The 21,290-nt window shown below is 41.9% G+C and overlaps 1 protein-coding gene across 2 annotated transcripts in view; it reads left to right on the forward strand.

Annotated features, from left to right (window-relative positions):
• PDE6B (phosphodiesterase 6B) overlaps positions 1-21,290 on the forward strand; it is a 653,633-nt gene that overhangs the window by 214,655 nt on the left and 417,688 nt on the right. For both annotated transcript variants that reach the window (XM_069626382.1, XM_069626383.1), the window contains 2 exons: positions 2,191-2,238; positions 12,670-12,819. In XM_069626382.1, the coding sequence (XP_069482483.1) occupies positions 2,191-2,238; positions 12,670-12,819 (198 nt within the window). The remainder of the gene's footprint in view (positions 1-2,190; positions 2,239-12,669; positions 12,820-21,290) is intronic.

Raw genomic sequence — 21,290 nt, forward strand, 5'->3', positions numbered from 1 at the left:
GAGAAAGTACTAGTTGTTAAGAAAACTATTTGAAACTAGAAAAGAGTACGTTCAGTGACTGTAAATGAGTGTGCCATTTTTTGGAAGGCGGTACACTAGTTGCATATAAAGTCTTAAAAGACTTTGGGACAGTAGAAAATTGCATTCAATATCTGCAACTGAGTCTGCCATCTATTCTGACGAGATAATACAATTAGCTAAAGTACATTCAGTGATAGTACTGATTTGCCAAGTTTTTGTAAAGAATGGTAGAATGTACTAGTTGTAAAGAAACATTCTTAAAGTTGTTTGTATGTAGAAGAGTACATTCAGTTGTATTTATTGTGCTAACTTTTTGTGACAGCTGAATAAGAGTACTGTTTCTTTTTTTTGCATTCTTTATTGATCGCTGACATGGTTACAGAGACATTGCATAAGTCACTGTAAGTAGTAACACATCTAATGCACTGTAAAGTGACTAAAAGAAGAAAAGATGCTGCATTACAAAAATATTGTGTCGCTCAATAGTATAGCAAAATCTGTAAAAATGAAAAGCAATATATGCCATCAAGTCAATAGAATATCTGTTAGTACCCCAATATGATTGACACGTGTGTACCATCAAATTCATAATCTGCAAGATCTTCTGAATTGGCCACATCCTGTAGGTGCATACGTAATGGAGCCAAAATTCACAGGGACATTGCTGAGTAGGGACCACACTACATTATGGTTCGTCCTTATCATTACACCAAATTAGTTCACACATGCACTTATTTAGTGACAGTACAGTTTTACCTGTCCAGGTTGTAAGTATGTATTTCTTTGTAACTATTAAGGCAACATATAGCAGTTGGGACACCTTCTTAAGCAAGCCTCTGTTCTTCTCTTGGCCTATCAGGCCTGTTAGCTACTTTATCACCTTTAGCATTCTGGCACCATCTCAGAGTGCCACAGAGCTCAACAGCTTTTCTTCCTCTCCTGAGTCCTGCATACCTGCTGTTCCATGCTGTCCTTTTCTGGGGGAGGAGGTTGCTCCTTCTCTGATGGAACCTTCCTTTGCAGGATGCTGGTTCGCTTCTCCGTCTTTCTGGTGCCTTGTTTTGGGCATGCCGATCTTCTGCATTGGTCGCGGGTTGGTCTCTCTTAAGCAGAGACCAATGGGACTGTGTTTCTCCTTGCAGGGAGAAACATATGAGGGACTAGACCCATACCTGGTTAGAGAGAGGAGCAAAGGCGGAGCAAGTCAACTGCTGTGAACAGGCCAGTTGGAAGAAAGCTTTGCAGAGTGGATGCCGCTGCTACAGCGCTGAGCCGACACACCCTTGAGGCAGGACCACAGAGAGCCTTCACAATGCTGGCGAGCCCAGGAGCTCCAGAGGCCCTGGTGCCCCTGGATAATACATTACTTACAAGTGTCGAGTCATAATTGAAGACTAATGTTATTTTTGATTCAACTGGATTTTGAGATGAACCAAGTAGACCCAAGCAGAAGTCACATCATATTTATTGTTAGAATCAAATTCAGAGTTGTTTTTCCTCAGGCACAGTAACTGTGAGGTTCTACCAACTTTGTAGTAACTAATAAGAATAGGTTTTTGAATATTTGTGTTTGGACCTTCTAAAAAATAGGGTGTTGACCACTGTTATCAAAACGATAATTAGGTTGTCCCATCCTGACATTGCATTCTATAGAGAAGCCCTTAATAGTAGTTCATACCCTAGATCTTACAGGTGTTTGCACCAACCCATCTGCTAAACCCCCAGAATAAGGAGTTGTTTAAATGTACTCACCATTGCTGTGTGTTCCATTGCTTATCACAGATTCAAGTAAGTGTCTGCACATGAGAGCTATTTAGGTCTATGCTGAAAACCTTCACGAGAAACTCCTTTATTAAGGTGAAGTAGCAAGATGTTTAGGAGGTGGCTTCTGGTCAAGATTTGTGATTTGGGTTACCTTTGTCCCTCTCTCAGCCCCCTGGACTGTGATAGCTAAAATAAACTGATCTTGATGGTGGTTGTTGATCTGGCTTATTTAAATCTCTGGTGTTGTTTGTTCATGGGGTGGAAATAGTGCTATTGTGTTATTTGACCGCATGTCTTGTTATTCAATACAAATATTTTTTGAAAAATATTTGACATTGTTGATTTCCAGTTCGTATATAGAAAGACATATTGTGCACAATCATATTGTTTATTTTTCTCTTCTAGATATGTAACATTATGAATGCAGCAGCAGATGAAATGTTTAAATTTCAGGTATGTACTTTTTTTTAAATGTCATAAACCATTCAAAATTATTTTTTAGATGAAGTTAGAATGCCACATTGTCTTTTACACTACAATACCTAGGCTTACTTGAAGGTTTCCAACCTAGGCTTACTTGAAGGTTTCCAAAAGATGTAATTGATGAAGAGAACCGCTTTCCCTTGCTGTTTGGTGTGAGCTAGAATACAAAAGGATTCTGGCACACCAGAGTGGGATGCCTGATAGCTAAAAGTGGACTTTGTACCAGTAGCCCACCAGAAAGAGGTATTGGCAGCCCCAAGAACTATTCTGGATCAGTTCCTATGAATACAGGCTTTCTAGAATGTATTTGGGTGTCACATGTCTTATATAGTTTCTATTTACATATGGTACTCCGTTTCTATTACACATAAAGACATTCAGTGCCCAGCGCTTTGCAATGAGGGAGATTCCATGCTGCAGGGCCGTGGAGCATCACTGCAGTGAGCCTTAATTACTTTGCAGAGACAATTTTTATATTCATGCCACACACTGGCATCCATTTTAGAATGATTCTAGGTCTCTGAGTCCCATCTTTTCAGTTCTTGTCCTTCAAGTCCAATGATGCAGGTTATTGACGAATCCCTTCAGATAAGAACAAGAACCCCTATGCCTTTCCTCTAATGTCAGGGTGTAGTGTACACACAGGATTAATGATTCCAAAAGCCTTTTTCTGCTGGCCTGAACAATTATCACACCAAGGTAGGCCACATCTAGGGATGAGTGAAAATGCAGATCTCCATACATGGAGCAGAATGGTGATTTGGGTGAAAAAATCTGTTTAGGAATTTTTCTCCATCTTTTTGATTTTAAGAAATTCTATCTAATCCAAGAAGCCAAACATGCTGGTGACATAGGGCCCATGAGCAGGCAAAACACAAAATGTGTCTCCCCATTCTGATTGGTTAACATGGCTGGCCTTTAGCAAATCAAAGTGCAGATTAGATCCCAGCCTCCTAGTTGGTTCAAATTGTCATGCACCTGGCTCTGTTCGCCCACATGTCTGTGGATCTAAGTGCTTTAAGTATGCACATTCAATTGTATTATTATGTCCAGTGATAGGAATTTGCTGCAGTTTACCCACATCTTTATTTGTACAGTCAACACTGGATTGAATACAGCTCCCAAATCTTAAATCTTGAACAATCTGTCTTTAAAGAGTCAAATTACTATTCCATGGTGAGTAGGAGATCATGGCCAGACCCATAAAGACTGCCACATATGCTTACAATCAATATTTGACCTCAAATTCACACAGCACAAAATCCGCTTCCACGCTCTTCCTTTGATCTAGAAAAAATAAAACATGTATCTGAGGTATTCACTGACCAAGTGAATGCGGTACATGTGTTCAACATTTGCTTCATGTGACAGAATTTAATCTTGTACCCCTGAGTTTTTGTTTACGTTACATTGGAAAAGTGAAGGTGTTTTCTGCCAGAAAGTATGCTTTGCTGAAAAGACATGCTTTCTCCATTTGCTTTGTGTTTAAAAGGTGGTGTCAATGTTTACGCTTGAGCTTACTTACATCCTGCTCAGGGAGTAAAAAATCTGCCTTGCATGTTGCGGATAGATTTTTACTTCTGTTTTATACTGTCTAAAGAAACACCGTAAACTGGATGGTGAAATGGCCACCTACACACGTAAAGTTAAATGCAGCCTTAAATGTCCTCATGACCAACTTTAAACCTCCTCATTTTATCTTCTGCTGAGAGCCCATTGACGCTAGGAAGATGGTATTATGTATGTTGTTCATAACATGTGAGCAGTTTTTCAAAATGGCCCCCACAGTGGAGTGTTACTGTGGGAGCTTAGAAAGTGAGAAAGAACTGGTGAACCATATGTTGTGACTATAAAACATGATGTTTTTAAAGGTTTGATAAGAGGAGAAAGCTTAGTGTTCCAATGAAACACATCGTCATTGCTGCCTGGCAGGCTGTTGTCAATGCAATAAAGGATTTTTAAATTTTTGCTACATATTGTTCTTGCTGAGTGTGGCGATTACTTAATACGATTTTCCAACGTGGCATTTAGATACACCTTTTTTAGATTCTGTTTAAATATTCTTCTTATAGGGGAAATACTTGATATTTGGACTAAAACCACCTCTAAAAAACCATCATGCAGACATTGCAATTTAACACTAAAGGATACCTGGATGTACACATTTTTGGAATGCAAGTGGGTTTCTGTTTCGCTGTCTCTATCTTCGTCCTTTATTTTATTATGACGATCCGTGTGAGGAAATTAAGACGGGTTTCTTAGAGCATTTGGGCCATAACCAAGAACATTACAGGATGTGCCTCAGAGAAATGAGATTATATCTGCGTGAGACACCAAGACAGTTATCTTCCCGGGTGAGAGATCTGTTGGAGAGAGTAGGGGAGCAAAGATATTCAATGAAGTTAAAGAGATGATGATCCTCAAGCAATTCACCAAGTCCCTGACCTGGTAATACAGAAAGTGGTATGCTAACTTCATGAGCCCACCATGTAGGAAGTATGGCAAATGCCCACCAAGGGGCCAACCCATAGCAGGATATCCCGACTACTACCAACAGATCAGATGAGATGAAGAACCTGCCACATCCTCGAGAAGAAACATATTAACCCTGATTTTTGGCCTCCCTGAAAGGTGAACGATAGAGACACTTCCTCAGAGACACAGCTTCAGACCCCCAACCCTTACAACATACCACAGCTAAATCTCAGTTTTAAATGCTACACTTGTGGCATACATGGACACATTGCACGGTCTGCCTCAATAATCAGATGGAGGACCCGATGGACATTGGGTTTATACAACCTGGTTCCAGGTAGGAATGGAGCTTAGAAGGGAAACCTCTACAGAGGGCATAAGAAGGAGGATGGTTGCAAGACCCTTGGTGAGGGTACAAAATCTAAGAGACCAATACATGGGGAGCAGTTTATACAAAGCCATGCCCCCGCCCCAGAGGCAAGTGTTTTGATGGGGCTTCGGGGGATATTGGAAAGGGTGGAGGTATCTCATAGGGTCAAGGATATGACCCTGTCAAGGGGGCCCAAGGACCCCTATGGGGGTAGCCGGTTAGCCGGCCTAGCAGGGTGAGGCCAAAGCCAGACCTACCACAGGGGTGGGGGAGCTGAGAGGGTGCCTCATTCTTGGGTGCCCAGAATGCTTCGAGATATGTATGTGTATTGGTACCTTATTCCCAGTCTCACTGCTGCCTATCATCCTCTGTCCTGGTTGCTTTTTTAATCCTTCAGGTGGTTCCCCAGAGACAATAGCCACTATAATTCACCACCCTACTCATACCGTTGGAGGGGCTAGTGGGCCCCATTGAGTAACACATGCCAGAGACCACCTTAAAGGACTACAAGTACCACAATGCACTTGGGTCATATGTCTGGAACTCAACTGGTACCTCACAAAAGCAGGGGTTGCCTTCTGGAAAATTGACTTTCCTAAACCTCCCAGGAGCCAAGTACAGGACCTAACGCCTGCCGGAGGATCCAGCCTCACTACTGAGGAGCAGTGGAGCAACAGTACAAAACTGGAGCTAACCGGGAATGGTACAGCAGCAGGGGAGACCAGGCAACACTCCCCAAGACCCTTATTTAGAGTGACTTAACTGATACAGGAGGGGAACAGAGATCAACACTGTAGGCTACGTAGCAGGCAGGAAGTAAATGGAGGCTACGCAGTGGGTGCAGATAAAGGTCCTTATAAAGAATCCCAAACCATTAGGGGATGAGATAGGAAGAGTTTGGGGTAAACAAGGCCCATGGAGACAGCTCACCCAAGTGTCATATGGGAGCTTAGAAAAACATCTGGATAGGAAGGGGAGGGTCTAGAGATATTGGCAGCTCGTGAGTGCATCATCATGCGAACGCCTTCCCTTTGTTATTGTTCCAGGGAGCGGTGTTTGCGTGAGAGCATTGACAGTTGGTAGATGGTGGCAGAGGGAGAGACTCGACTGGCGGGCTCGCTTTAATAAAACTTAACTAAAGTCATAACTCTCACCGTGTCTGCCAATCTTTACAATGGCGACGAGGATGGGATCCTCAGCGAGCCCGCACCGGAGCGGCACGAAAGGGCGTTCGCGTATCCACGCCTTCGTGCCACCGGAGTGCTCCGGAGTCTCCCGTCCTCCCGAGCTCGGCGGCAGAGATACCACTGTGAAGCGCGCTGCCCAAAGCCTCGGCAGACCGCGGTCCCAGCCGACTGAAACATTGGGAACTGCCGCGGATTGGACCAACTCACCGTTTCCTCATCGTATAGGCATTAAAGGTGAGGAGGGATGGAGGGAGAGCGAAGAAGTGTCCATATAAACTCCCAAGGGGGGCGGTCCACTCAAGTGTGTTGCTGAAACAAAATTAGCGCTTTGTCGAGCTGGTGCCTAACGCTCATTGGTACGGCCCATAAGACTGGGAAAAACAAGCCCAACCGCCAGACAGCCCGGGAGGTAGACAAACTATTGTAACATACAGCACTAAGGGAGTGTCATAAAAGAGCTGCCTCCAGATACAAGGAATCGGGGAAAAGAGGCTCACATGGACATATATGGTGTATGAGTAGAAATAAAGAGTACTGACAACATCTCAAGTTGTACGCACTGAATAAACAGTCACAACTTTGGCAGTTATAGATAAGCAACTTAATAATGGCAGCAGCTAGCATGGCCCTAACTCCGCCTTTTCTTTCTGAGCCAGGGGCTCCACCTGTAAGGTGGGACAGGTGGAAAAAGATTTTTGATACCTGCCTAGTGGCAATTGGTGGAGACAAATTTGCCGCAGCAAGAAAAGAAGCAATACTTCTGCACAATCTGGGCACTGATGGTCGTAGTGTATATGACGGATTGCCTCAACCTCCACAGGAGGGACAGGGAGAAATAGACCAATACACAATGGCTGAAAGGAAGTTAGAAATTCATTTTGAGGCGAAGAAAAACATAACTTTTCAAAGACACAAATTCTTTCAAAGAACACAGGATTCCCACGAACTTTTGGAAAACTTTGTTGCAGCCTTAAGATCCCTGAGTCATACATGTGAGTTCGGCCCACTGACTGATTCGCTTATACGTGACCAGTTGGTACGTTGTACCAACAACATGAAAATACAGGAAAGATTGCTAACCAAGGATGTGTCTTTGGAAATAGCTGTGGAAACTGCTAGAGGAATGGAACAGACTCACAAGTACATGCCCACCATGAAGGGAGATTGACAAGAAGGAGAAGTAGCAGTAGTGAGAGGACACAAAAAAATGAATGTTAACAGAGAGGTCAAATGTTATAAATGTGGTAGCAATCGGCATATTTCCACAAGTGTATCCTGTCCTGCAAGAAACATTTTTTGTTTGAAATGCAAGAAGAAGGGACATTTTGCAAGAGTCTGTAGAGAATCAAGCCAAGTACAACATGTGGAGTCAGGACCAAGAATTCCAGAACAAGAGGAGAGCTCAGTAATCGTCCAGGGACCTCAGACCAAACATGTGCTGGAAATATCAGAGATATCCAACAAAGGAAGTGCGCCCGCTGACGTATTTTTGATGAATGGCAGGGTTGTGACATTGAAGGTAGATAGTTGTTCGCCCTGGACTCTGATGTCAAGAAGGACATATGAAAGCTGTTTGCGGGGCCAGCTGGCCGAATTGAAGGAACACACGATAGAACCGTATGCATATGGCAACGTAAAGATCAAGATATTGGGGAAGTTCCAAGCTGCTATCAAATACAAAGGTAGGAGTTGTGAATCAGATGTGTATGTGATACAAGAAGGCTTGTCCCTTTTAGGCTGGGGCTGACAACGCAAACAAGGAATTAGTGTACAAGCAAGTCTCAGTTGCGGAGATAAAAGACAAATGGGAGAAAGAATTTCCGATGGTGTTTCAAGGAGACTTTGGAATGCTGGGTTTAAAGGTGCACAAGTTGAGGCCGATACCTCATGATTTGAGGGGAAAGCTCAAAACAGAAATTGAAACATTATTGCAAAAAGGGATCATAGAGGAGAGCGAAAGCTCAGAATGGTTGTCGCCAGTGGTGGTGGCGGCCAAAACAAATGGAGACATAAGGCTTTGTGTAGACATGAGGGACATCAATAGGAACATTCTCGTAGACAGGCATCCTTTGCCTATGATTGGTGACAAGTTGTCAACTCTGAAGGATGCCAAAGTATTCTCCCTGATTGAACTTTCTCAAGCCTATCACCAGATTCCTTTGAAGGAGGATTGGCAGCACCTCACAGCGTTTATAACGCCTTTTGGTACTTTTAAGTATTGTAGGATGCCATTCGGCCTTGCCTCGGTGGCGGCCGTCTTCCAAGGGTGATGGACACTGTTATGGAGGGGGTGAAGAACATTGTGGTTTTCCAAGATGACATGCTTATCTATGCAAGTTCTATAGCTGACCATTATGTGATTTTAAACCAAGTGTTGAGCAGATTGTCTGAGGCTGGATTGACAGTAAGAAGAGATAAATGTAGGATTGCAGTTAGAAGAGTGGAGTATCTGGGACATGAGATTGATGAAAATGGTGTGAGACCGAAGAGATGCTTACTAGAAGCAGTAAAAGATGCTCCAATACCGACAGACAAAGACCATGTAAGGTCTTTCTTGGGTCTTGCAGAATACTACCATAAAGTTGTAAATGATTTCGTTATGGTGTCCGCTCCCTTAAGAATGATACTGAAAAAGGGGTTCAAGTTTGAATGGTTTTAGGAGTGTGGTGTAGCTTTTGAAAGCATTAAAGAAGCAATCAGTAAAGCGCCCTCTATTGGAAGGTTTGATCCAATGGACAAGACAGTGTTAGTGGTAGATGCTTGCATGTTGGGACTGGGCGCTGCCTTGATGCAATATGACAAGGAGAACAAAGAAAGAGTTATTGCATTTGCATCTAGGGCTTTGAGAGGGGCGGAGCCTAAGTACTCAGTTATTGAGAGGGAGACGTTAGCCATGTTCTGGGCCACAATGCACTTTAATTATTTTTGTGGGGTAGGCGGTTTGTTGTTCGTTCAGATCATAAACCCCTAGTGCAGTTGTTTGAAAGTGGGAGATGGGCTTTGGGTTCACCCAGGATAAGTCGATGGGGTTTAGGTCTCCAAGATTATAATTTTGATTTGAGTTTTCTGCCTGGGAAAAAGAATGTGGTAGCGGATTGCCTTTCTAGGATGCCAATCAGTGAAACTGAGAAAGTTATATGGAAGTGGATGAATCAGTAGTAGCAGAGGTGGGAAATGCTGTGAGTCAGGAGAGGTGGGAGCAAGAAGAAGGTGCTGATGAAGAACTAAAGTTAACTAATGAATGGACGGTGAGGGGATGGCCCCAAAGAAAGAATTTTGACAGGAAGTTTGATATATGGTGGGAGGTCAAGGAGGAGTTAAACATACACAAAGACAGGCTGAGGAGGGGGCGGTGTGTGATTCCTCCTGAGTCAATCAGAACATGTCTAATTGAACTGGCCCATGAAGGACACCCAGGGGAAGGGAAAATGAAGAGAAAACTCTGTCAGATCTATTGGTGGCCACGCATTGACAAAATGGCGGAGAGATGGGTGAAAGACTGCATGGAGTGTCAATCCAGTGACAAAGTGAAAGTAGTAAGGGAAATCCCTTTATTTCCCAATGTGGTTTCCGGATCAACCTTGGTCCAAAATTGCTGTGGACATCATGGGTCCTATTATGGGTTTGGGAGGTGGTCTGAGATTTCTGTTTCTGCTAGTGGATTTTCATTCGAAATGGATCGAATGGGAAGCAGTCAAAGAAGTCACAGCTAGAGAACTAATAGCATTTCTGGAAAAGATATTCCTTAGCGAGGGTGTGCCCACTGAGCTTGTCTCGGGTAATTGGGTCCAATTTGTTTCGGAAGCAATGAGGAAGTTTCTTAGCAGTTATGGTATAAGGCATACTAAAACTGCGTTGTACCACCCTAGAGGCAATGGCCTTGTGGAGAAGGTAAACCGATGGTTGAAGGGAGGTTTGCAGTTGGCTATGAGAGTGAAGCAGCCATGGAGAGAAATATTAAATGTGTTGACATGGAATTACGTAACCACTCCACATTCGGTGACCAAGGTATCACCGTTCACATCCCTTAAGGGAAGGGAGCCAGGGACCAGACTGTGTCCGGGGTGGTTGGGGATGGCCAAGGTGGTTCAAGTAGACAGAGAACAGATCATGAAACTCATCAGCGAGAGCCAGGAGAGAAATAAAGAGTGGTTCGATACTCGGGAAAAGGTAAAGGAACGTGAATGGAAGGTTGGTGAAATGGTGTATGTAAAAAATCCCAGATTAGTGAACAAGTGTTTGGAAAGTAAGTTTATGAGACCAAAAAGGATAAGTGCAGTGAGGAAGAGCGTGGTGATCGTAGAAGGGGGAGAAGTGTGGTCAAAGGGGAGAATTGCTAAGGCACATGGAGTGAGTGAAGAAATGGAGAAGGAAGGAGAGCGAAATAGAGGCAGAAGAGGAAGTGAGAAAGTGTATGGTGGTAATGCATTCAGTTGTCTCCAAAGGACGAGAACCAAGCCTGTATGGATGAAGGACTATATGTCTTGATACTTCAAATTTTCAATTGCAAAATACTTATGTCTGGAGACTTCATTGAGATGTTGTGTTCTATGCATTGTGGTAAATTCTTTTTGTTATCAGCAATTCTTTTCAGGATTGTTGATATGTTTTATCAGAAATATTCTTAGGATTTGTTGAAATGTTTCATCAGCAATTCTTTACAGTTTTGTTATTCTAAGTTTTGTTCTATATATAAATTTTAAGTTGAGATTTTCGATGTTTTGTTGGTTCTCCTAAGCGGGAAGATATGTAGAGATATTGGCAGCTCGTGAGTGCATCATCACGCAAACGCCTTCCCTTTGTTATTGTTCCAGGGAGTGGTGTTCGCGTGAGAGCATTGACAGTTGGTAGATGGAGGCAGAGGGAGAGGCTCGACTGGCGGGCTCGCTTTAATAAAACTTAACTAAAGTCATAACTCTCACTGTGTCTGCCAATCTTTACAGAGAGCTATAAAACACAAAGAGAGTCAGCCTATAGTGAGAGGTGTTTGCATGAAATCGCAGGAGCTGCAGGAGGACCAAGAGACCAGAGAAAAGCGTTCCCCAATTGGAGGAGGAGTTGGAGGGGAGTACTGGGATGTATGGTGTGATTTATTGTAAGGTTTTGAGATTGAGAATGTGGTACCAATTTTTTTGTCTGTAGGTAAGTGAGTGAAGATGAGAAAGAGCAAGAAGATGTAGAAGTTCAGAAGGGAGGTGGAGATATAAAATGAGAGAGGGATTAAGATCAGGAGGGAGGAGGGGAGCAAAGGTATGAGGAATAGGAGAAGAGAGTAAGATCAGGATGTAGCAGGAGCATAGGGCGAGGAGGTGTTGGTGGCAGAGTACGATCAGGTGTTAGGAGGAGAAGAGATATCGGAAGAGTAAGAGGTGAAGAGAAGGAGTATGATCCAGAAGATGAGTAGAGAGGAGGGTTTGAGGGGAGAGTGAGAATAAGAGTGGCAAGGCCCTCAATGGAGAGGAAGGGTGTGGGAAGATGATCAGGATACCCCTGTTTAGGTTATCTCTAACATCTCAGAGCGAGAGAAGTAGATATGGATGTGCCCTTTAGACTCCACAGAATAAGGATAGCTTAGATAGTAGGTGAATCCTATCTATAGTGAAGCCATATTATATAAAAAATCTTTGGGTAGGGAGTCTGGGCTATGTATCGATAATGGTATTGCCAACCTTGTCACATTATGTAGGTTATATGTGAAGTGCAATTTAATGGTGCTGTTTGATAATACTGTTGTGATGTTTTGGTCTGAAGGATAAATATGGCATGCACTTATTTGTAATATAATCTGACAACACAGGCCAGGTTCGATTGCCTACAGCTAAGGGGCAATACGGAAAAGTGCCCTGGCTTCCCTAACAATCCAAGCTGCCCAGCATGTGGGGTAGTGAGGGAAGACCGAAAATATTTCCTATTATTTTGGCCAGCATATGGGGACATTAGAAGGTCCACTATCTTGCAGGTTGTCAAGCTTACTAACAACCGCCAATATAGGCCGGCTCTACGCTTCCATGTAACGGCAGACTCTGAATTGACTGCTTGGTGCTTTTGTCCTACCTGAAAAGAGCTATGCATCTGAGAAAGAGGATTTTAAGGGAATGATTAATGTTTAACTGTACTGAATAATATGGTTTTTACTTCTTCATGAAAAGTTTTGTCAATGATTGCAGTTTTTTCTTGATTTTATCGTGCTATGTTCCGATTCTTGTTAATCTTTTATATTTGTATTTGATGTTTGTGACTGATGGATGCTTAATCCGAATAAACTTTGCAAAGAGAGAAATATAATCTGTGATGACACAATTAATGTATATGTATTTACATGTCTAGATGAATGTACCTTTCTCTTATAATGTGCTCACATCTTTTAAGACAGGACCCATGGATGACTCTGGATGGCTTATCAGAAATGTTCTATCCATGCCAATTGTGAACAAAAAAGAAGAAATTGTTGGTGTTGCAACTTTTTACAACAGAAAGGATGGTAAACCATTTGATGAACAAGATGAAACGCTTATGGAAGTAAGACTGTTCGTTCTTAGGATTTTGACATACACAAGATTTTGTATTCGAATTTGTAAACCCATAAACATCTAAAAAGTAATGGTCATTTTATCTCACTTGCCAGCAAATTATTATCGTTGCATTGTGGATAGCTCTGGGCAGCAAAAGGAAATACTCCTTGGTGGTTGACTAGTGTGGTTCAGGTTGCAGGGTTTTTCCCAATTTTTCTGGTACAGACCTGACCGAAATCCATAATATTCAGTTTCTGCCAGCACATTCCATTCTTAGATTTACTGGTTAAAATATATGTTTATACAATAGATGGAAATGTCTTATTTTGCATGATTCCTACTGACAAAGAAAAATATCGCAATCTCCTGCTATTCTCTATGAAACCTACCTTCTGTAGGAGCAAAATGCAGGAACTTAATTTCACAGATCAGGTCAGCATGCGGGAGGCCAGGCATCAGTCATTTATCAGATAAGTGTGCAAAAAAGAGTGTTTCTGCTCATGAGGAAAATAAGAAGTGTTCCATTTTGCTTGTTTCCGCCTGGTAGAAAAAATATCAAATGCCCACATCTTAACTTGAAAAGGTGAATGACCATAAGGGATTAGTTAGGGGTTTGGGAATGGGAACTGGCATGGAGTGTCGATGGAGGACTGGTGACTGGCGTGATGCAGTCCCTGTTGTAACACAAAATGATGGTGGGCACAATTTTCAGGAAAATAGTTTCGAGTGGCCCTATGATTTTTGCCAAACAGACATTCAAAGGCTTTTGGCAACGTTTGATGAATCTTGATAGTGCCCCAAATACCTGAGGGCGCAACATTATAAATCCTGCTTACGAAGTTGTGGGACTCGCTGCCTGATAGGGTATGCAGGCTTTGACAATCCCCTCTACTTTCTGCCCCACAGCATTACTGAAATGTGTACTTCTGCCAAGATCTAGTGATCAAGGCGTTGCCATTTAGTGGTCTGTTGATGGATGAGATTAACTACAATGACATTTGTTTTGTTTCCAGTGGGCATATACCTGCTTCCTGAAAATGTAATTAGCATTAGTACTCTTATTTTAGAATCTTTTTTGTTTTCATAAATATGAAACAGAAGACATGTTTTTGCAAATTTCCAAGAACAGCAGGCCTATTGGGTTTTAGTCAACCCCTTTTGATCTTCATGTATTATACATTATCCCAAATAGGTGCTAGTACCACAGGCTGTTTGCTAAGCATAAACATCACTTTCTCTTATAGGCAATCCTTTCTGCAAACCTTGTTTGTCTACCTTAATTCGGAGGCAATATCCCTGTTTGTGCTATTAATGCCTTTCCAATGAACGGCCTTATGCCCCTTTTATTGTCTAGCATTTCCATTTTATGTTTTGGTGCACATGGTGGTGCTTGCAAAACGGATAGCCAAAACAATTATAACAGAAAAGCATGGCAAAGTTCTTAAGGAGGAAAATATTAAAGTGCCCAGCCAGTGGCAGTGCTTGAAGCATGTATAGGCTGAAGTACAATTTGTTTTGTGTGTGTTTCTGTCTGCCTTATTAACTAACAAGGGTTTGTTTGAAAATCTGTATTTTAGTCAGGAGTAATGTAGTAAGGTGCATGCCTGCATAAATGTTATTGGTAAAGATGCACACTGAAGGGGCTTGCAGAGGATGGTCCTGTTGCTCCCTGTCCCTTATGATGCTGACATCTTTATGTGCTGGAGAGGTTTCCAATCTACACATTTTCCTATTATCATGACACTGAGTAGTTTCCTGTTATCATGACACTGAGTAGTATCTTAATGTGGTCATGGGTAGTTGGATTGTTGGTTGCTTCAAGGTGAAGGAAACACCCCTGTGCATATGATGTTGCCTTTCATGCGGGTTTCGGGTCACGTGGTCATTGGTGGACTGGGAATCATAAGTGGCCCCGGAAATGCTTTGCAAAGTGGTGCCATGTTACACAATGCCAGCAAATGTTGCGAGCAAGCCCAGTCTCTCTAAAGAGAGTTTTGGGAGGTCTCCCACCATGTAGATTTTGAAATAATGGGGCCCCTTCTGCTAATCCAAACATAGCATCCACTATCCTTCCCAGTCCCCTCAGCCACCTGCACCACCGTCAAGTAGCGAACAGGGTGGCTGGGCCAGGACTCCACCTCCTGACCTGCCCTGCTCCGTAGCGCAGGCTCGTTGTCCCACCTCCCCTTCTCGCTATTGGATTCTCCTTGCTTTGGGACGACTCAACCATGGTGTGCCCTGAGACCTACAGTTGTGTGGCATGTTATACAAATTAAAATAAATAAATAAACCCTGGGCCACCCAGCAAAGGACAAACAGCTAAGAGCAAATTTCCAGCCTATCCTCCAGCATTTTTGCCTCTTTACGTTTGAGCTATTGTTTTGCTGTGTCTACTTGCTTGTGAGTAGCAATTACGTCTTTGGTCAACACTGCCTTCACCATGCACGGCTCTTAGTTTCTCTTCCTTTCTCTTCTACTTATTTCTTCATTCTCCTCGGCTCAAAACCATTTCAGCTCTTTTCGTATCCCTATAATCTCTTTTCTTCCATGCCATGCCTCTTTTTGCTCACCTAATCTCTATATGCACAAAACCTCCAACCCTAACTTTCATCACACTTCCTCTTCTAGTATCTACTGCCAGCAACTCTCTCTCCTTTGCAGAATCAGCATCAGTATTATTCTACATCTCACTCTCTTTTGATTGCCCTTTGGAATGCACAATCTGTCTGTAACAAGACTTCATTTACCCCTGTCTTCCGTGTTTCTCATTCTCCCTCTCTGGACCTCGTTACCATTGCAGAAACCTGGATTTCTCTCACAGACTCTGCAACCCTTGCTGCCCTTCACAACTCTGCCTGGACCTTCATGCTGATGGTGTATGGTGTAGGACTGTTTGCATCTTCCAAACTTTCAATCCCTCCTACTCGCCTATCTCCCACTAGTTCTCCCTCTTTTGAATACACTATCTCCACAATCACATCTCCCAATTAGATTCATATTATATCTCTCTATCGGCCACCTGGTCCTGCTGGTCAATTTATTGACCACCTCTCCCAACTAACTGACTCTCTTCCTCCCCATCATCACCTCATTGTCACTGGTGACTTTAACATCCACTATGTCCCCACTACTCTAACCACTGACTCTAGCTCACTTCTCCATAACCACTTGCTTCTGTCCCCTCTCTGCCCACCCATTCAAATGGTAACTCTGATGATTTTCTTCTCATCCCCTCTCAACCCCCTTTCTCTAATATCTCCACTGCTCCTTCTCCTTCTGATCATTCCATCATCTTTGCCTCAATCTCCACTCCTACTTCCAAGCCACTCTCTCCATCTACCACTTCCATGAATCACCTGTGGGTGTTTGCAATTCACCATGCTATGGCACATTGCTAAACCCTGATTCCCAATCATATCACAAACTTAATACCAAAGCAGCTCCAACTTTTCAAAACCAAGGTCATGTGAAATACCAAGGCCCTTTGTAAATGTTTCGAAACAATGAACCCAGGAATCTCCAATGACCCAAACAATGTTCTTGTTTCAGCAAATCACAAAAATAAATTAAGCACTTGTTGTTTTCCTTTCAAGTTCAACTCCGTTCCACAAAAAGAACCCCAGATTGGATGTGTCTCTAGATGTCCACAGACAGACACAAATGTCTATGAGAGAGGCATTCTTTTATTTTTAGGATTTGAAAAAGGCATGGATGAGTGCCCGGATGGTAAATTATCCATCAGCAAACTACAAAGACATTAGAAGAGGGGCACACTGTTGTGTTGTTAATTGTTATTGTAATTTAGAATAGTAGTATGTCATTAGTGGAATGGACAGAATGTATTAGAAAATCTAGAATGTAGAAGGGGCAGTTAAGAAGAGATGATTAAAAGATAAGGATTACACATTATGGTCTCCAGTTTATTAATAATATAAATACAAAACAATGGCGACGAGGACAAACGGAACTCATAAAAAGGAAAACTGACTATTGTCACGCAAATTGGAGGTGAAACGGCAGGGAGATATTGAAGGTGAAACGGCAGAAACTGAAGAAGAAACTGAAGACATAGGATAAACAAATGAAAATGGTAAGGCGCACTAAGTAAAATAACGTCATCATAATATACTTAGACAAAGAAACATTTATTATCATAAGTGAAACTAAAAGCACGTAGTTAAAAGGAGCGCTGCATATTTTAAATGATTTGGAAAACGTACTTACTTGAAGCGAAGCGCGAGCTCCTGAATCAACTGATGACATAAAGACGCTGCCGCTGCACGCACATTAGAAAAGAGCACCCAAAAAACATTAAAAAACGTGCAACCATTTTGGATATTGCTATTTTGAGGGAAACGTCTGGTGATAATTATTGTGCTCTGAATCAGTTCACATGATATACATAAAGACAAACAAACAAAGGGAAATTGCAAAAGAAATAGGAGGAAGATAAGACAAACAAACAAAGGGAAATGCAAGCAAAATAAAAATAGGATAAACCAGTTAAATAAATCAATACATTAATGAAAGAACATAATACAAAGGTAGAACAATAATATACACAGGAAATTTTAAATATTGCACAGAAAGCTATAAAAGATGTCTTCTGAAAATGCAAGTGGAGACATGAGCACTTCATCATAGACCATATTAGGAACACCGGTCATATCAACAGACCCAACCAATTATTTGCGAAAGCCTAATCCTTTCAATTTAGAGCCACAAGATGATCACGGACAAAGGTGGCAAGAGTGGCTTGATGAATTCGAAGAATTTTTGAGAGCAGTTTGAAACCAAAATGCTGTTAACAAATTGGACATTTTCACAAATTTAGTAGGAAGAGAAATGAAAAGTGTTATTAAAACAATACCAGCAGAAGAAAAAACGACCTACCTACTTTTGGTGATAGCAATAAATACAAGGATTATAGTGCCACCAAATTGAGATTATGAGCGCTACATTTTTAATCAATGCACTCTCCACATGAGACCATAGCACAATTTGGGCCTCATTACAACCCTGGCGTTAAGGGGTTAACGGTGCCGTAAAAGGCTGTGGCGCCGTTAATCCCTTAACGCCAGATTCACACATAACGCCTGCTTTTTGCAGGCGTTAAAGTCCAATCCGCTAAGGGACCTTGGTGCTAATTACGGCACCGTAATTTACGGTGCTGTAATTAGCGCCTTCCCCATTCCCATTAAGCCCTGTGGGCCAAAAATGGGAATGGGGAAGGGGCCATGGTGAATGGGGATTTACCGCCCCGCCACCCTTGGAATGGGGCGGTAAATCCGCCATCCACCATGCCGGAATCCGGCATGGACCATGGTGCTAATAGCACCATGGTCCAACGCCAGGGTTGTAATGAGGCCCTTTGATTTACGTCCCCAACGAAAGGCAACATACTGTAATTTCTCACATTTCAATGATGATGAAGCAATCAGATTAAGGATCATTGAAGGTTGTTTATCATCCCAGTTTAGGAAACACCTCCTTAAAAAGTCCCTTCCGTTGAAAGAGGTACTGGAACTGGCGAGAATGTATGAGAGGGTAGATACACAAGCAGCGAACATGGAAAACCCTAAAAGAATGGACACCATTACCAAAATCAAGGTATTCAATGGCAAAGACGATACTCAAATGAGTCATTGGGGTTGACACCTTATTGGAACAATAATCGCAAAAATCCTGGAGAAAGACAGTGTTATAGCTGAGGATTTGAATTTCCACATAGAGGTCAATGTCCGGCTTTAGGTCATATGTGTCTACGATGTGGTCAGGAAAATCACTTTCAGAACATGTGCCGAGAGAAGATACCGTGGACGCCTATACATAAATCAAATGTGCAGATGGTTCCTGGTCGAAGATATGACAGTCAAAGAAATCTCAATGCAAGAATGGGCATGAAGAGATTGAATGAAAATTTGAGACCAAATTCGAATCAACCAATCTCACAACCTGGATTTGTAAGAACAATGGATGCTCTACAAATAGAATCTGAACAGGCTCAAGGAACACAAGTATATCATAATCAAGACCACGGGAAAGAGTTATACAGTGATCTATATGAAAATTCTCTGATAGAAGAGAGGAACATGAATATGGGCATGTATAATGAATGTCTAGAATATGACATGTAAAGTAAGGAATATGTGAGGTTGATATATGACATGTCAGATGGAAATACGGCTATAAAAGTAACAGTGAATCTAGGAGATCAAAATATACCATTTTTGGTGGATACCGGTGCTACGGTGAATGTAATGAGTAATAAAATATATAAAGAAATAGCTCAGTTGTACCCATTAAAACCGTCACAAGCTAATATCTTTCAGTGGGGAGCAACACAACCATTCGCTGTGAGAGGAAAGTTCAAGTGTGACTTGGTACACAAGAATAATCAGGTACCTATTGAAATGTTTGTCATAGGCAGTCCTGTGGAAGGGAGATGTCTCATCAGTTGCAAGACTGCAACAAAGCTAAGGCTTATCAATATAAACTATAACCAATCGGAAATGATAAAGGGCATACCACCAGAATGGCATAGTATACAAACTATAACAGAAGAGACAATGGATTTGGAGGAATTGAAAGAAAAATGTCCTGATGTATTTAGAGGAGTGGGGAAATTGAAAGGAGATGCAATACATCTTCACATTGATCCACAAGTTCAGCCGGTTACTCAGCATCCAAGAAGAATAGGATTCCATCTTCAAGAGAAAGTTTCTAAAGAATTACAACAACTCATTGATAATAATATAACTGAAAAAGTGGAAAGTGGTCCCACACCATGGGTGTCTACGGTGGTAGTGGTTCCAAAGGCAGATGGACGTATTTGTTTATGTGTGGATATGAGGATTCCCAAATTGGCCATACAGAAAGAGAGGCATCCAGGACCTAATATTGAGGATTTGATCATCAGATTGAATCGAGCAACAAGATTTACAAAACTTGATTTGAATCAAGGGTATCATCAATTGAAAATTGATCCTGAGTCTAGATACATAATTACATTCACAACTCATGATGGTCTATTTAGGTATAAGTGATTAAGTTTTGGGATATCATCATCAGCGGAAATATTTCAAGAGGCGATAAGAAATGTTATTACACCTGTGAAGAATGCATTTAACTATGGCAATGATATACTGGTGTATGGAGCTACCCAAAGACAGCATGACAGCATGATGAAGCATTAGAGCATGTATGTACAGCTTTGCAGAATAGTGGATTGACTCTAAATGGATCCAAATGTGATGTAAACAAACAAAGTTTACAATTTTTTGGACATGTATTCTCAGAAAGAGGAATAAGAGCAGACTCAGATAAGGTGAATACCATTCTCAATTTAGAGCCACCAAAGGATCATCTGGGGATGATAGGATATTGTGCTCGTTACGTACCTGATTTTGCAACGCTGACAGACCCTCTTCGGCAAATATTGAAAAAGGAGACAGCATTCACGTGGGATGAGAGATGTAAATAAAAGTTTGAATTAATCAAGAGGGAACTTGTCAGTGGCCGACAGTTGGCCTATTTTAACCTGGAATGGGAAACTGAAGTAACGGTGGATGCCAGTCCTGTGGGATTGGGGGCAATTTTAGCACAAATTGAACCAGGAAAGGAAGAGGCCAGACACATTGTGAGGTATGCTAGTCGTGCATTAAACAAAATTGAGCAGGCATATTCGCAATCAGAAAGGGAAAGTTTAGCAGCTGTATGGGCTTGTGAAAAATGTCATCATTTCGAGACTGGAAGACCATTTACGCTTGTTACGAACCATCAAGCCCTAATCTCACTTTTTGGAAATCCAAGGATTAGAATGCCTCCACGCATTAAAAGATGGGGAATAAGCTTACAAGAGTATGATTATGTCATTGTGCACAAACCAGGAAAAGAAGCTAATCCTGCGGACTATTTTTCTCGACATCCAAGGGAAGAATCTGATGTTAAAATGCAAACAGAAGCAGAAAATTACGTGTCATATTTTTCTGTTAATGCTCTACCGCCAACAATATCGAGAGAGATGTTTGCAGAAAAAAGTAAAAGTGATCCGACAATCCAAGCAGCAATACGTCTAACCACAACTGGCAAGTGGAAATGGTTGTTGAAGGAACAGAATGCTGAAGGAGGAGTAGACATGAAAGATCTGAAAAGATTAGCAAGGATAAGTAAAGAATTGACATCAACTGATGACGGAATGCTCTTGAGAGGAAACAGACTGGTGGCACCAAAAAGCTTAAGGAAAATGCTGGTAATGCTGGCACATGAAGGACATAGGGGAATAGTAAATATGAAAAAGATATTGAGAAATCAAGTATGGTTCCCGTGTATGGATATAATAATTGAAGACATTGTAAAGATATGTTTTGCCTGTCAGGTGTCTGCATCTAATAGCAATGCTGTTTCTCTTCAAATTGTAGCATTAACGGATGGACCTTGGAGTAGGGTATCTATGGATTTCTATGGACCTCTGAAAGA

The sequence above is a fragment of the Ambystoma mexicanum genome, chromosome 6p, assembly GCF_040938575.1.
Source record: "Ambystoma mexicanum isolate Mex_15411 chromosome 6p, UKY_AmexF1_1, whole genome shotgun sequence".
In the NCBI taxonomy this organism is placed as follows: Eukaryota; Metazoa; Chordata; class Amphibia; order Caudata; family Ambystomatidae; genus Ambystoma; species Ambystoma mexicanum.